Source organism: Lissotriton helveticus, chromosome 10 (genome assembly GCF_964261635.1).
Source record: "Lissotriton helveticus chromosome 10, aLisHel1.1, whole genome shotgun sequence".
Classification (NCBI taxonomy): Eukaryota; Metazoa; Chordata; class Amphibia; order Caudata; family Salamandridae; genus Lissotriton; species Lissotriton helveticus.
In genome coordinates this window covers 667841658-667858295 of record NC_136071.1, presented here as the reverse complement: position 1 = coordinate 667858295, position 16638 = coordinate 667841658, and the positions used below count along the sequence as shown (strand labels likewise).

Sequence of the window (16638 nt, the reverse complement as noted above, 5' to 3'; positions counted from 1 at the left end):
CAGCATGGGCCCAGGACCCACAGCAAGCCGTAGACACCAGTTGTCATGGGGAGAGGAGGGCTCCGCTAACACTGCTCCGTAATGTATTTAAAAAGACCAGGTGAGAGGGACAATACTGCTGCGAGTCGAGAATCCACCACCCGGGATACACAGATATGCTGCGAAGGACCTGGGAGAGTCCAGACGTAGAATTCTTTATAGAGCTGAACTGTGCCTCGGCAGCAGGGGCCACAGCACAGTGAGGGCTGTCTCACTAGCCCCAGGGAAAGAGTGGTCTCGGAGCCTGCTGTGCAGGGCCCCGCCCAACCCCCATGCAGAAGGAGGGGACAGATGGGAGGCCTCGCTGGATTTGAGGTCCTTCATCTACAGCACAATCCGCCGGGGCCACAACTCCAGTCTGCAGGGGCCAGCCCCCACAGCCGGCCAAGGAGAAAGCCCAGGTGCAGCATCCGCGCATCCCAGGCAGAGGTGAAGGGGGGTTGGGGCCCGCGCAGGCCGCCATCGCTCTATCGTGTTAAAATTAAGTCTTTCTATGACATCTGAAAGAATGGAAACAATGAGTGGTTAGGCACTTCTTAAAAAAATAAAAAAATAATTTGGACTGTAGAGAAGTAGATACCATCCTATCGCCATTCTTGGGAACATTTATAGTCGGGTAGTAGAAAAAAAGCGTATTCTCTATTTGTAAAACAATCTCCTCAATCAGCGACAGCAAACTTTAGAGGAGGAAAAGGAACAAATTATTTGTTTTGGGTGTGGAAGATATTTGTTCAGTTATGGAGCAGACAATTGCAGTGACCTTGTTCCTCCGCTTTCCCGCTACTTTTGATATGGTGGATCATGACATCTTAATAGACAGCTTGGTAGCCATTGGTCTTTGAGGAAAATTGTTGGATTGGTTTGTCTCCTTTCTCCGGATCAAGACATAGACTGTTGTACTACACCTCTTTCAATCAAAAATGCATCAAATATCTTGCAGGCTGCCATAGAGTCCTTCCCTGACACCAGTTTTGTTTAATTTTATGTTTGCCCTCTCATAACCTTTATTAAATCTTTTAAATGCTTGTAATTTCATTCATCCAAAATTCACAAATAATCCACCTTTATAAACAGGCCTTAGTCTCTGCTGAAATCTTACCCAAATGTTTATTGGCTGTTAAGGACTGGATGTCTAACAATTCCGTTCAACTAAATGTCATCAAGAAGGAGCTGTTGGTGGTAAGAATACATCCAAAAAGATGGTCCACTCTCTTGTATCCGGCACAAATGACCCCTGCCCCAGTTCCAGCCAAGTCAGTAAAATTTCTTGGTTTTGAACTGAAATCACAGCTGACCATAGCAACTCACGTTAAATCTCTGGTGGGGTATTCTTTCTGTCAATTGAAGGTCAGTAAAACCTTTATTTTTCATCCCTCCCCTCCCCTCCCCTCTCCATACGCCAGTTGAAACCTTGTGTGTATTATCCAGGCTGGACTGTTGTAACCTACTTTATGTTGGTTTATCTGTAGCCTTGGTTCATCAACTACAAAACTTTCACATCTTATACGATATGAAAAGAAATGATCAGACACTGTTTCCCGGGATTGTTTGCCCAGGCTACCTAAGAAGCAAAGAATTGAGTTCAAGATCTTATGCTTGACGCAGAGAGTCTTCTTTAGAACCGAGAATTCTAATTTTTCATCTTTATTATAGGTCTGTACTCCCATGTGGACCCTCCACTCTGGAGAGGTTCTTTTATTCTGTATTTTAGAAGTGAGGATTAGTGGATAATCCTTAAAAGTATGTGGTCCGCAGCTATAGCACGATTTCCAGATTAAATTAATATACTTACCTTGTTGTGTTTGTAGTAAATATGTAAAAACACACCTACTTTGCTAATCTGGTTATATTCTTACAGTGTTGTCAGTGTCTGTTCTACTGGAATCCAGCACCAAGATGCCTCTTAGGTGTACGCTTGTAATTTACAAGTTATTTGTTCATTCTTTCATGTTGATGGAAACTACTGTGGATTTCTTTTGAGTAATGGTTGGAAAAATAGCAGAATTGAAATGATTTATTCATGAGTTTGTTGTAGCAAAAATATAAAATATAGACCCAAACCACCATTTTGCGATAACAGAAGGTGGGTGTAAGATTGTAAGTCCTTGTCAATGGTACTGTTTCACTGTAGTTACCCTTCTACCCACTCCCTCTAACCAGCCCCATATTTTGGAGCACCCGTATCAATGCAGAACTGATATCAGTTAATTATATGGCATCTTATAGTTAATCTTTTATATTAGTTGAAATAGTTGGTATTTTAACTGTTGGCCTCTTTCCCACTTTCATTAGAAAATATTATTCCTACTTGTAATATACTTACATCTGTTGGTAAACAAGGTGGTTCCTTGATAGAAAATGTTATTTTGCTCTCAGATATGTGTTGCTGAATATAGGATTGTCTTTACCTACCTTTTGATGTCTTTAATAGATGCTGACAATTACTTTAGATGAGAGCGACTGCTTTGCGGCATGGGTCTCCGCTAAAGATGCTGGATTCAGCAGTCCAGACGGTTCGGACCCAAAACGTGAGTTTTAATTTTATTTGTGGGTGTTTAAACTTTGGATGCCAGTGTCTTGTGTGTGTGTTTCAATTCCACTTTTTTGCACTTACTTTAAAGTTGTCTGAAACGATAATGCCCTCGTGATAATTCTATTATCTTCATTGTGGTGCCTCCGCTATATTCCCTTCAGGAACATTATCGGCTCTAGCAATTTTGCAGAAACCTACAGGCACTAACAAAAAGCTAGCTCATTTCTCAGTGAGGACATATTTTGTAATGCATCATTACATTACAATGTCTTGGATGTAGGCCTGTATAACAAAGCAGATGGTGATAAGTTGAATACTTTGTAGCGGTCTCTGCCGCTGGCAATTGTTCATCGCATTCCAAGTGTTTGCTCTGCTCCAATAGAAACAGTTGTGCATGTCTCTTCTGAATGGCAACACAAGCAACCCTAGACTGGTTTCAGCCTTGTTGAACCTGAATGACCTGCAGTTCGGCTTCTACACCATAGAAAGTATGGGACCGGTGCACATTCAAATTAAAGATGATGAAAAGAAGGCTTGCAAAAGCCTGTTATAGGCAGCCACTCTCGTTGCATTTCATTCCATATTTCTTTTACCTGTGCACCACTCCGGACAGTGAGTAACCGCATGCAAATCAGCATTGGTCCTGCTCAATTGAGAACAGTCCAGCCCTGTCTATTAGAAATAAACACCTCTTCTGAGCTATTTTAGTAGATACTGTATTATCCCACCAAGTTTCTGTTTACCCTCTTGCTTTCCCGTGTAAAGGATGTTTTTTTCTTTAATAATGGTTTTTGTTTTATTTTCAGTGGTTGCCTCATTCTTTTTGTTAGGATCTCTATGGAGCAGGGAAATTGGGCAGCACTCATCTCCCAGCACACAGACTGCCATTATGGAGCAATTATGTCATTGAGGTGGTGACATCTGTGACATAGTTGAAATCGTTCAGGAACTAGTCTGGTGATACTTCTTAGATAATTAAACGGTTAGAAGTTGTAGATTCAATCTGAATAGGCTTATTGAAAGTAAGTAACTGTTCTTCACCACTGACTGACAAAAGCTAAAGTGCGAAGTTATATCAATAGCTCAAGTAAGTCCGTGACTGCTGCCTTGCCACAGTTGCAAAAGGTTCAGGAGAGCGAATAGGCCACAATAAACAAGGATAAACAGAATGCTACACTGCTTCTCATCTCTGCTTTCAGACATTGAATATTATTGAGCTTTTCAAAAGAAATTTACCGTCACTTAATGCAAGAACAAAGCGCTATACAGTAATGTGAATTTGAGGGCAAGTTGAATTTGTTTCCTCGGTTTAAACATCCACTATGCCACCTCAAGCCTGTTTTATTATTTTTGCCCACTGGACGGATGTATGACGTTAAAACGCATACTTTTACAACGCATACCGTTACAACGGGACTTTTACAACGCAAATACTATTACAACGCATGTATTTACAACGCATTTTTTTACAACGCATGTACCTTTACAACGCATACCATTACAACGTAAGTATTGGTAAGTATATATAATTTTTTTAATTGTATATTATTTAAAATTATTTTTATTTAATGTAATTGTATTTAATTTAATTTAATTTAATTTTATTTAATTAATTTAATTTATATTTATTTTTATTTTATTTTTTTCTTGTACCCCTTTATCTAAAATTCCCAAAACTGACCCTGAACCCTAAAAATACCCCTTTACCCAAAAACCCAAAACTGACCCTGAACCCTAAAAATACCCTTTTACCCAAAAACCCAAAACTGACCCTGAACCCAAAAAATACCCCTTTACCCAAAAACTGAAAACTGACCCTAAACCCTAAAAATACCCCTTTACCCGAAAACTGAAAACTGACCCTGAACCCTAAAAATACCCCTTTACCCAAAAACTGAAAACTGACCCTGAACCCTAAAAATACCCCTTTACCCAAAAACTGAAAACTGACCCTAAACCCTAAAAATACCCCTTTACCCAAAAACTGAAAACTGACCCTGAACCCTAAAAATACCCCTTTACCCAAAAACTGAAAACTGACCCTAAACCCTAAAAATACCCCTTTACCCAAAAACTGACCCTGAACCCTAAAAATACCCCTTTACCCAAAAACTGAAAACTGACCCTAAACCCTAAAAATACCCCTTTACCCGAAAACTGACCCTGAACCCTAAAAATACCCCTTTACCCAAAAACTGAAAACTGACCCTAAACCCTAAAAATACCCCTTTACCCAAAAACTGAAAACTGACCCTGAACCCTAAAAATACCCCTTTACCCAAAAACCCAAAACTGACCCTGAACCCTAAAAATACCCCTTTACCCAAAAACCCAAAACTGACCCTGAACCCTAAAAATACCCTTTTACCCAAAAACCCAAAACTGACCCTGAACCCTAAAAATACCCCTTTACCCAAAAACCCAAAACTGACCCTGAACCCTAAAAATACCCCTTTACCCAAAAACCCAAAACTGACCCTGAACCCTAAAAATACCCCTTTAAAAAAAACCTAACATATAACATTTTAAATATAATTATATACTTACCAATACTTACGTTGTAATGGTATGCGTTGTAAAAGTACCTGCGTTGTAAAAACATGCGTTGTAAATAAATGCGTTGTAATAGTATTTGCGTTGTAAAAGTTCCGTTGTAATGGTAGTGCGTTGTAAAAAATGCGTTGTAATGGGTGTTTACCCCACTGGACTATTAGTTCAGTAGTGACAGTAAATTGTTGGCTTTTTGGAGTTAACCAAAAAACAAACATTTAGAAAGAGGGTCCAGAGGCTAGATTAACGACCCTGTCAGACATATGCCTCAATACTATGCATGAACAACAAACAGAATGTCTGAGGGTCAAAGTGAAATACTAATGTGTGTAATGGAAGGTACAATAAAAATAGGTTGGATGAAAGTGCAATATGTGCTACACAACACAATCCCACAATTGGGAAAAAGTGCCCATCAGTTCCCAAACGGTTCCGCCCTAGTCATCATCTGGGCTCTCCTTACCCAGGAGAAAGTTTTTTAATGTATGTTAGAGTCAATTAGTGTTGTTATGACTTTTTAGACTAGATGTAGATGATGCATAAAATATGTGATGAGTGGAACCAAAATGTGTTATAATTGTAGTAAATATGGGTAACTGTTTTGCAGTGCTCAAATGTGAATAAACAAACGTGTAGTGTAATGAAATCACGTAGAGATTGAGTCGAAGGGAATCAATTTTAATGTTTTCTCTCAACTCTCCCAATGTTAAAAATTATAGAAATGTGAATTAACTGGCAGATTTAACAAAATATCCGCCTGCAAGTAGGGTCAACATGTTTCAGCATCGGTGACTATAAATGCGTCACTGCTTTCATCAGGACCTAGATATATACAGCTACTGCAATAAAGTAAAAAGAATACCTGAATGATTTCGGGATATTCCTTATTCTTCTCCAACCTATTAAGAATCAAAATTGTACCAAACACAAACATCACATCAGCGTAACACAGAAATGAACAATATTAATTTGTCCAAATCCTATTAGCAAATTAAGTGCGATCATAAGTGAATATGGTGAAAATTCCAGTATCCCACTTCACACTCGCTTACCTAATTGGTAGGAGGAAGGGTCATCACCCCACCTGGCAGCTGCTTAGGTGTGTGGAGCACCGCTCTGGTAAGAAAACAAAACATAAACAAGACTCACATAGACATTACACAGGTAAAGACCAAATCATGGTCAACGTATATCTCGATATGGATTTTTGTAATGCATTGGCCTGTCAGATGTTGAAGAATGGACTCGGTCAGCAAGTGATTTGTATGGTCATGCAAACTGCTGATCAACTGTTAAGTACACTGACGGGGTATTTCTTTAGTAAACTGCTGCAGTATTACAACTGTTTTCAGAAAGCCCACAGATCGTGTTGAGTCAAATAATTATACTGTTCTGGCATCGAGTCTTAGGCTGAAGCAATATATCATGCTTAAAAATGATCACTGTTTCTCGCTCCGGTCTTTGCGAGAATAGCGCTCGAAAAACCCCATTAACCAAATGATACAACTGACTGTTAAGTAAACTAAAGCGATATGCCTTTATTAGACTGCCGCTGTCTGTAAAAGCCTCCAGATCGTGTTAAGCCAAGTAGTTATGCTGCCCTGATATCTAGTATTGTACTAGAGCAATATCTTATTCTTAAAAGCGATCATTGTTCCTAGACCCGATCTTTGCTCGGGTAAAACTCAAATCAACTCTTACCCCAGTGGTGTAGATAATCGCAAAAAAGTTGTCAGGAAAGGACTAACATTTCCGTCGGTACACCGGGCGTCCCTCTGTGCTCGCTGGGGGGGGGCGCCGGTGTTCGCGTGTCAGGCATCTTTATTGTTTGAACAAGTCACAGCGATCCCGCGTGACTAGCAGTACCACGTGGGGACACGGACTACAAAACCCCAAGAATGTTGGGAATTGTAGTTTACTAAAGGAAAAAGGTCAGTTTTTCTAAAAATCGACCACTCCTACTCGGCCATGTAACAATATTCACTATAAGATCGGTTTTGTTGTAAAAATTATTAACTGGTGGACAGGTCTGACTAGTAGTGCACCCATTATAAAAATATTTTTAACATGATTCTAGTGAATGACATCTCACTTGGTGGTCACATGACCCTGAAACTACAAAACCGCTAAGTTGATGGGAACTGTAGTTTTTCCTTTGTAAATGAGAATATTCATATTAGAGCACTACTGAACATAGGAAAAATATTACATTTAGTACATAGGAAGAATTTTTTTTTTAGAAGTGCCAGATCGCATATTTTAGGGCGTTTATGGAATATAATGCGGTTTGTTGCATAAATTGTACTTCACTTCTATTTGGGCAGTATCGGATGTAAGATAAATTACATGTTTTCATGCTTACAGAATTTGAAAGGTACTAAAATCTCGTGGATATTAACATATTTTGAATAAGGGAGCGACCTGCAATAAACTATTTGTAACCTACAAATATGTTGTGGGTCTTGCTGCGCTCTATATCTTGTTGAAGGAGTGCTGTATAGTCGTTCTGATGAGGAGATTCCATATGTACCTAATTAGAGAGACATCCACGGAATATCCTCATTCAGGCCCCCTTTATCACTATTCATTTTGTAAATCCATTTTTGTTCTTTTTTTTAATAGGTACCTTGTGATATCTGCTTCATGTTCCGGAATGGTAGGTTGTTCGAGGACAGTCCATTTGAAATCATTAGGGCCATGACCGACCTCCAGAAAATGCGCTGTTAGTCGAGTTGCCTGCTTACGGCAACGTATTGTGCTTTTATGCTCAGATATTCTTAGTTTTATCTTCCGGGTGGTCATGCCAACATAGTACAGCTGGCAAGGGCACGTAATCAAGTAAATGACATTGTCACTATTACAATTTGTAAATTTCCGCTGCTGCCATGCTCTGTTAGTACCAATGTCCACAGACAAAGTTTTAGAAGTCTGTGGACATGCCGCACATATCCCACAAGGATGGTGGCCCATCACTGCAGGCAGATCCCATAGAGTCCCAATCTGACGAGGAGTCTTGTTTCTAGGCCGCGTATGAACTAACTTGTCTCTCAAGTTAGGACCTCTTTTGAAGGCAAATAGAGGACCTTGGTTCAAATCACCACCAGTGTTCAGGATGGACCAGTGTTTTAGTACGATCTTCTGTACTGAGTTGGATTTAGTGTTAAAAGTGTTAACACAAGTGATCCGGTCCTGCTTTTCTTTTCCAATACGTAATTCCAAAAGGGCCTCACGATTGTTATTTGAGGCATGTTTTTTGGCCTGTCGAATGGTCTTTTTGGGGTATCCTCTATTCTGCAGTTGTTGTTCAAGATTAGAGGCATGTTTTTCAAAAGTAGTTTTTGCGAGCAATTCCGTTGGATCCTAAGGAATTGGCCAAAGGGTAAATTGTTCCTTAATGACCGCGGATGGCAACTCTCATAACTGAGAAGTGAGTTACGGGCCATTGGCTTCGTGTACAGTTCAGACTCAAGCCCAGTGGATGTTGTCAGAATCAAAAGGTCAAGAAAAGGCAATTGGATCTTGCTGTAGTCAATGGTGAACCGTAGAAATTGATTGTCTGTTTAGCCATTGATGAAAAAGAAGAAGGTCCTCCGCTGTGCCACGCCATACTACCAGGACATCATCGATGTAACGCTTCCAAATACGGAGCGAATGATGAAAGGGGTTCCCAGGTGTTAGAACTATTTTCTGTTCGAAGTGGTGTACATACAAATTCGCTAAACTCGGCGCGAAAACACTGTCCATGCTGGTCCCGGCAATTTGGAGATATAGCGTATCTTCGAATTTAAAATAGTTCTCTTTCATGGCAATCTCTGCCAAGCTCATGATGAAAGACACTGGAGTGATGGATTCCAATTCATTTTGTTCAAGAAGTGCTCTCACTACTTCCAAGGTTTCGTCTTGTGGAATAGATGTGTATAATGATTCCACATCAAAGGAAACCAAGATGTCTGTAGCAAGATCAAATTCTACTTCAGGCAAGAGTCGAGGACATCTTTGGCTTTTTGGAGTTGCCACGAGTCAGCAAGTTGCACGGTCCCTTCTTAAATGTGGCAGTTTGGTCATTCCTTCTCCGAATTCTATTGCAATCTCAGGCCAACCAGGAGATGGTGTACCATACTTACATTCCCAATGTTGTCCTTTGTAGTTGAGAAAGCCTTTCATGTTAGTTTGTAAGAACACCTTGACATCTATCTGGACAGGATTAAAACTCTTGCATCCTTTGATCAAATCTTGCCAGCTTTAGTGTCCTGAAAAGTTGAAGCTAAGACTGCCATTGCTCTTGGTTGGTTTACTGCAACTTATGGGCGTAGATGTTTTCTACCCAAGTGCTTCTATGCCCTTGCTGTGAGGGTGAGGCATAATCTCTAATTTTCCGTGGTCAAGATTTCACTATGCTGTGGATAGCTACTCTAAGGGTAGTCTGTTCTGTTAGATAAGGTTGCCTGCATACAGATAGAGTGGTCTGCTTATTTTCATACTTTTAAGTCTGTCCATGTATCTGGGGTAAAGGGCACAGGATTTACCAGAAAGTTCAAGTTACTCCCCTTAGTGACTCTTTTAGAGCTAGTCATATATGACCTGCACCAACTTTGGCTAACACATTACAGCAACATTGAAATAAGCATACTGCATTTACCAGGATGCAGTGGGGTGTACTGTGCTGGGATGAGTCGGTGTGCTTCCTCCCCCCTTATGCCCTTCTTCGAGCCATTCTCTACCATTTAACCCTCTCTCTCTGGTATAAGGAGTATAGGTCTATCAGTACAAGATTCGCAACAGTTTTGATTACTTCAAATGACACATCTTCCTTTGTCAGTTTCATGTACAGCAGTTATGACCAGTCTGAAACTACATATCAAATGGTGTGGATGGTTCGTTGTACCTTGCCAACATACTTCCTACATCACTTGCAGCCCCATCAGTTGCATGATGCTGTTTTTGGGATGGAGCCTAAGAACGCTGATTTAATAACTCACTTCTGTGTAAATAAAGGAATGAAAACAACAGTTCACTTGATGTCTTTGGAAGCTGCTGGAAAGGAGACTTGAGTAAGGAAAGTGTCATGTTTGTGACACAGTAGTAAATGACACCTTTTGGTATTATTGATTCTATTTATCAAGGCTCCTAGGTGTAAACTGTGGAAAGGGTGGCAGATTTGCAAAGGCAGCATTAAAGGGGGACACTCTGTTGTGTTACATTTACTGTCTTCATAGAGGAACCATCCACCCACCATGTGGAAAAGAAAACAAGTGAAAGGCAAATGCAGTGGGACTACACACTGACAAAACCTACCACACACAGGCAGGGTGTAATGGAGGAGCCCAGTTATGGGCAACTGCATGTAGGCACTCTTCAGATTCCTAGATCATCCAGAATCTCATTCTGAATTTCTTCGCTATGGAGCTACTCCCCTGGCAAATACATTTTTTGTGTGAGCCATCCTCCGCCATTCCTTACTACTACTGTATACTGCCATATGCTGATACATAGTGCCGGACACGGTCTTATGAAAGGAAAAGGGTACAGATCAGAAAATAAATACATAGATATCAGACAAACTGAAGTGAATAAATAACGAGCATTCCTAATGTGAAAATGTCTAGGCTAAGATGCAGCATAAGGATCAGATCTAGCTTCTACTTTTTTCACCAAAACTCTGCTTGCAATCTTTGTTCTTGTGCTGCAGCTTGCTGTTCCATAAATTATCAAGGTTGAGACTCATGAGTACTGATCTCCATTACCTTTGACCCTTCAATATGGCTCTAATTAATCTGTATGCTAACAATCTTTCGTCAGTATCGTGGCACCTGTTTGGAAGGCTTTTGATGTAAATTTAGGGCATTTTTATGAGGTTTCAAACATCAAATAAAAATACCAAATGCACCTATAGCTTCTCAGATAAACTCCTCGAGAGGTCGAATCAGGTATAGAATGCCTTCAATTAAAATAATTTCTTCTTCCGAGCGAACCTATGTTAGTGACTACTCAGACATGGAATGTCGGAGCATACATTTTGGGTGCTCACTGACTCAATCCTGCTGAGTGTTTAACTGACATTTGTTCAGGTATTAGCAATGCTGAAAGTTTTGGGGACTATAGATCACATGGTATGTGAAATTGCAGAGGTTGAGGGTACTCTCATATGGGTAGATATTAGATCTAATTCTTAGATGTCTTTTTGCCTCCAGACCGGTAGATCACTGGCACCATAGGAAGAACACAAATATTACATAATATTGCCTCAAAACGCATGAAAATGTAACATTTCACATTCTTTTTTTTGTTTGTTTTTTTTTAAAACCTTTATTGAAATATACAAAAGACTACATGCGCAGGCCTACAACCACAGGGGCCGGCAGCAAACTCGGGAAACAGTCCAGGAGAAATGCAAATATATACGACCAAGTAAAATCGATGACATGAATACAGCATGTGGTCGCACGTGCCACAAAGCGAGAGGATATCAAAGGTTTCATTTTAAGTTATGAAGAGGCAGTAGTGGCTGCACTAGCAATGGCGTCACATCATACAATAAGAGTGATAAGAGATGGGGGGGGGGAGCGTGCCCCCCAATGCAGTTAGGACCAGGTGACGGACAATACAGTTTTAGACACACTACGCCCGCCGATGCAGGCTAGGAATAAAAGGCAATACAATAACAAGCGATTTAGCAAGAGCAGCATCCCAAAAACCCACCCTCCGGAGACAGTGAGGTAGAGGCAAGTATAGACGCCAGAAAGAGAAAGAAGTGAAATAAGGAGATACAGCCAACCCTACTGAAGAAGAAGGAAAGCCCACCGAGAGAGAAAAGAGGGAAAGGGACCATAGAACAAAACAAGCTAAAATAACAAACCCCCACCCCCCAGCACCCACCACCCCGCACCCCTGTAATGGCTACGGCCTACCCCACTAACAGCGTGCCTGTCGCCCCGGAACTGCCCCAAAGAAGGGAAAAAGAAAGGAAAGCGGAGGAGGAGGACAAGACACATTCCCGGCCCCTGTACCACCCACCATTTGCAACCTCCCCAAAACATCTTGTCCAACAATAAAGCAAATAGTGAGAACCTACATGGGGAGGAATTCAACAAAAACCGCCCTACACCCAGTGAGATACATGCTACAATCCCGGCAGAGCGCACAAGGCATAGTTAACTCAAAAATTGGAAGTCAACATGACCCGACCGGTGCAACACGAATATCCCGCATCACCCAGGCCACAGCAAGCACGAAAAAAGACAAAGCGTCCCAGGCAGCGTGAAGCGATAATATCGAGCCGAGGACAGGACACCAGCTGAAATCAGCCGCGACCAGTGCGATGTTGTAGGAAAACCCCATGTCGCCCAAGCCACAATAAGCATGAGGTAATCAAAGCGTCAGTAGCAGTTCGAGTCAGTGGAATCGGATCAAAGACAGGATACAAGATAGTTCCCTGAGTCCACACAAATCGCTGAGTTTTAACATCAAAGTCGCCCAATCAGTGGGATCGGTATTAGCCAACTTGCCTGCCGTATCCCAGTAACACAAGTGAAAGTCCCGCACAGGCACCAGTCGGAACAATCCCGCAAGTATCAACCCAGACCCGCCCGATCCAGTGTATGGATGTGACCCAGTTCTGTCACAGCAGCTGCAGGCAAGCACAGAACTGGATCGAGGTAGCAATGGTGGAGTCCGGCAGCACACAACTAGGCGCTTTGAAACCACACATCACCGATACATCCGGGAGCCATCAGGAAACCCCGGTGCTGTCGCACGGCCGATAGTACAGGGTCCGGGAGAAACGAGCGAGATGCGTCCCGGCGCCACCACAGCTCCTCGTCAGAGGGGGAACAACACTGATCAGTATTCCCGAAAACACTGCCTCCATCCGACCCTCCGGGTCTGCCAGGAACAACGGGCACCGCTCATTAATGCCGTGTGTCTGGCTATCCTGGTCAAACAAGCCGCTTCTCACACACTCCCGCACCGCGAACTCCAGGGGATAGACGGCAGCCGTCTGCCAGTCCGCATCATGTCTCACAGCTGCCGAGGATCCGTCCACGGTAGTGGGGTCAGCCCTGCACGGGCCCATCCCCGACACGACTACTTCCAAACCGCACTCCAGGGCTGTCATCCTCCGACACAAAAGGAATGCAGTTCCACAATAGCCGCCATGACATCGCTCAACTGTATGTCCGTGTCCTCTCCCCCATCGGCGGCCCCCTTCGCGACCGCTGGAGCTCCATCGTAAGAGGCAAATCTGTGTGGAGCAATAAAGCGGACCATGGTGTTGTCCGGCGGCGGTTCGAGGCACGATCGCCGGGGCCCCTTGCAAACACCAGCACAGGCACTGCCACTCGCATTGTGGACCACACTCCGACAGGTAGAAAAACGCCCCATAGTTGCTGCCGGCCAGCCGGTGACCAAGACCACAGAAGCTGGGACACAGCCGGCCAGCATCGGGCGTTCTCCCTCTAGTCAGGATATTCGTGATCGGAGTGCGGGGTAACCACTCCGCGGGGCAGCCGACAGGGGGGGGGGGGGGATAAACGACAGGATAATAGTGGCAGGAGAAGGAGGTCAGCGGAGCCGGGAACCTAAGCGGCCATCTTGGTCGTCAGCTTGGCTCCTCCACATTTCACATTCTTGTTGAGACATGTGCATGACCTAATTTAGCAAACATAAGATGATGGATGGAGTGCTGAAACTTTTCAACCACTCACCCCCAGTCAAAAGAGCTGGGTTTAATCCATCGTTCTTTTGCTCACTATGCCACCCCAGTTTGGACCCAGCAATACGCACATCAGTCTTGACCCTGCTCCTCATGGGAACCGTCCAGCCCAAACTGCCAAGCCAGGTCCTCCCTTGTGTTTGCCGTGACCTAACTTAGTCTTCTCTACCTCTAACTTTCCTTAATGAACTGGAATATAAAAATATTGATCTTTGAATTTCAAGGTTTTTTTTCTTATTTTTTGTAATTCAGGTAGCCACCTTTGTAAGAGGAAAATATCAGCCATTGTATTTAGAGATTGCTGAAGTACCAGGAACTTGAAAAAGATTTGAAGTATTCTCTGTTCCTTTTAACACTACAGTCCTGTACACTTTGTCTTTAATATTCATGTAGTAATAGTTCATATTGTTGTTCCAACAAATTTGAAGTGACTCCTTATTTCTCAAAGGGGAATAATGCAGGCCTTTGGACACATTAAAAGTTTTTTTTTAGTTTTTTTTTTCCGCTGTCTTTGAAATGCAATTACTGGCCATGTTTATAGAATACTGGGAAGGTGACAACACCATGTGTACTTTGCTAATAATACCTTTCTGTTTAGAAAAAGGCATCATCAGTTTTTCAGTGCATTACATACTTGTGGAATATTTAATAGTGTGTGCTGTTTAAAAATATAAAGTGGCTACTTGGCAGTGTTTGTGGGAGAGGGAGATTTTAAAAAACAAAATGTGTTAAATTTAGGTTAAAGGAAAGTAAGATTACTAATTATTTTTTAAATTGGAAAGGGGTCCAATGCAGTATCTTTAGCTTAACAAACTCTATCTTCCGACCTAAATTGTGTTGCCATATATGCATGTGCATAAATTTCACCTATGCTTAGAAGTCTTCATTTGTTCTTGTTACTTTTACTATCACTCTGTTTCCGCGGTGTTTTAATTTGCTGTAGCTCGCACTGTAGGCTGAGGAGGCCAGGCCAATGACTGATGGGCAGATTGGAACTCTGAGTGGTGCAAAGCTTAACTTGTAGAGGCAGGCTGAAGAGGAGCTAGGGCATTGGGATGGACAGTGCCGGGCCATGAAGTGGGTGATATGGGGCCGGTGCAAAAATGTTGTCCTCTCTCCTTGACGAGGCGGGGAAGCTACCGGAAAGTGTTCCTCTTTCTTTGCCTGTGCAGGGCAAACGGTGCATAAAAAAGAGCAGCAGGTTAGCACTGGAGAGAAGATGTACTGAGTCCCCATCGGATTGGTCAAAATCGGTTTATTTTCTGGTTGCACTCCTGCAGGGGTCCTATGGCAGGTCGGTTTTACTCAATTTCTACCTATCCAGTTCAAGTATTTACTTAGGACATATTTTGCACCAGCTGCCTTCTAGAAGGTCTTCTCCAATTTCTTTGGGGATGTAATTCTAATGGGATGGACAGCTCTATTGTTTGATTTTTGTTCAGACATTCTGGAACAGGCTAGGCCCGGGCCCATGGATATAAGGCAGTATGTGTTGTTTGCATAAGACAATGTTTGTCTTACTTCTGGCAAAAAGGTACATTGCAGTTTATTAAAAGCAAGATAAGAGCTCTACATTAGACTTCTGGATATGGCTGAAGGGTTGTTGGCAAAAGCGATGTTTGGTTGCTATTCATAATTACTATCCACATTTGTAAAGCTCGAACCATCACCCGTTAGGGTCTCTAGGCGCTGAGGGCTGTCGGGAAGATTAAGCAAGCTATTGCCCAGAGTCACATGGTGCTGGGCTAATCTGCCCCCGGACCCGGGGATCGAACCGTGATCCCCAGATTTCAGAGTCAGTCACCCTGGCTGCGGCGCCACACCTCTCCCACACTATAAAGTTGGTGATGAATTATGGTGCTTGAGAATGAGATGTGTACATTTATCTGTACACAAATGGGCATTGGTTATTCTAAATAAGGGTGAGCCAATTTGGCAGTGATCTCTTCTGTAGCTTTTAGCCATGTATACTCCTTCTGTATGATTGTTTATGTAACCAAAGAAAGTTCCTAAAGATAATGTTTCTATAACCATGTTATGTTTTAAATACCATGTTGTATATATTTACCTTTCCGTAAATGTCAATATTGAGTTTTAAAATCTAGATCTATCTCTTCTGCTATTTTTAACATACATCATGGTATTCCAACCCATTATCTTTCTAGCTATTGAAGTGCAATAAGCTTCCTTTTATGTCTGTGCTTCTGAACAGATGCCATGAAATATCCGTGTTCTGAATCAATTTTACAAAGCACAGTTAATGGCCTGTTTGTCATCTTCTATGATTTTGTTGCAAGTTACTAATATAATTACATAGAGTATTTGCAGATTTCTGAACTCTTTCATTATGTCTTTCTAGTGAACCTTGGAGGGTTGTTACTACAAGCTCTCTTGGAGTATTGGCCAAGAACGCACATCAGTCCAGTGGATGAAGAAGACTCTGAAGTGAACCATGGTTAGTTTGCTGCTTTATGCTTTTGTACATGTGACTTTGATGAAAACCACAGCAGTGTGAGCTGTTTAAGCTCTTAAGATCATACATTTTGAGTAAGATTAAAGTAGCACTGCAAATGACGTACTGTGCTGCATTATAGTCTGTTATTTTTAACTTCCTGTTTAGGAGAATATTCTATTCTCTCAGCCTTGTAGAGTAGTTTCCTTTTCTTTGTAATGTTATTTATAATAATTAAAGACTTGAACCGTTGTCCACAATTTCTTTTACATTTCAAGATTGGGTAGCATACAGTCTTTTCCTTGCAACTGATATCAATCATCCAGAGATAGTAATTAAGGGCTGTTGGCATAC

General features: G+C 42.0%; 1 protein-coding gene across 2 annotated transcripts in view; it reads left to right on the top strand.

Moving 5' to 3' along the window:
- The window catches only part of WDR48 (WD repeat domain 48), a 469392-nt gene that overhangs the window by 299613 nt on the left and 153141 nt on the right, over positions 1-16638 (top strand). For both annotated transcript variants that reach the window (XM_078663202.1, XM_078663203.1), the window contains exons 13-14: positions 2471-2567; positions 16192-16287. In XM_078663202.1, coding sequence (XP_078519328.1) covers positions 2471-2567; positions 16192-16287 — 193 coding nt within the window. The remainder of the gene's footprint in view (positions 1-2470; positions 2568-16191; positions 16288-16638) is intronic.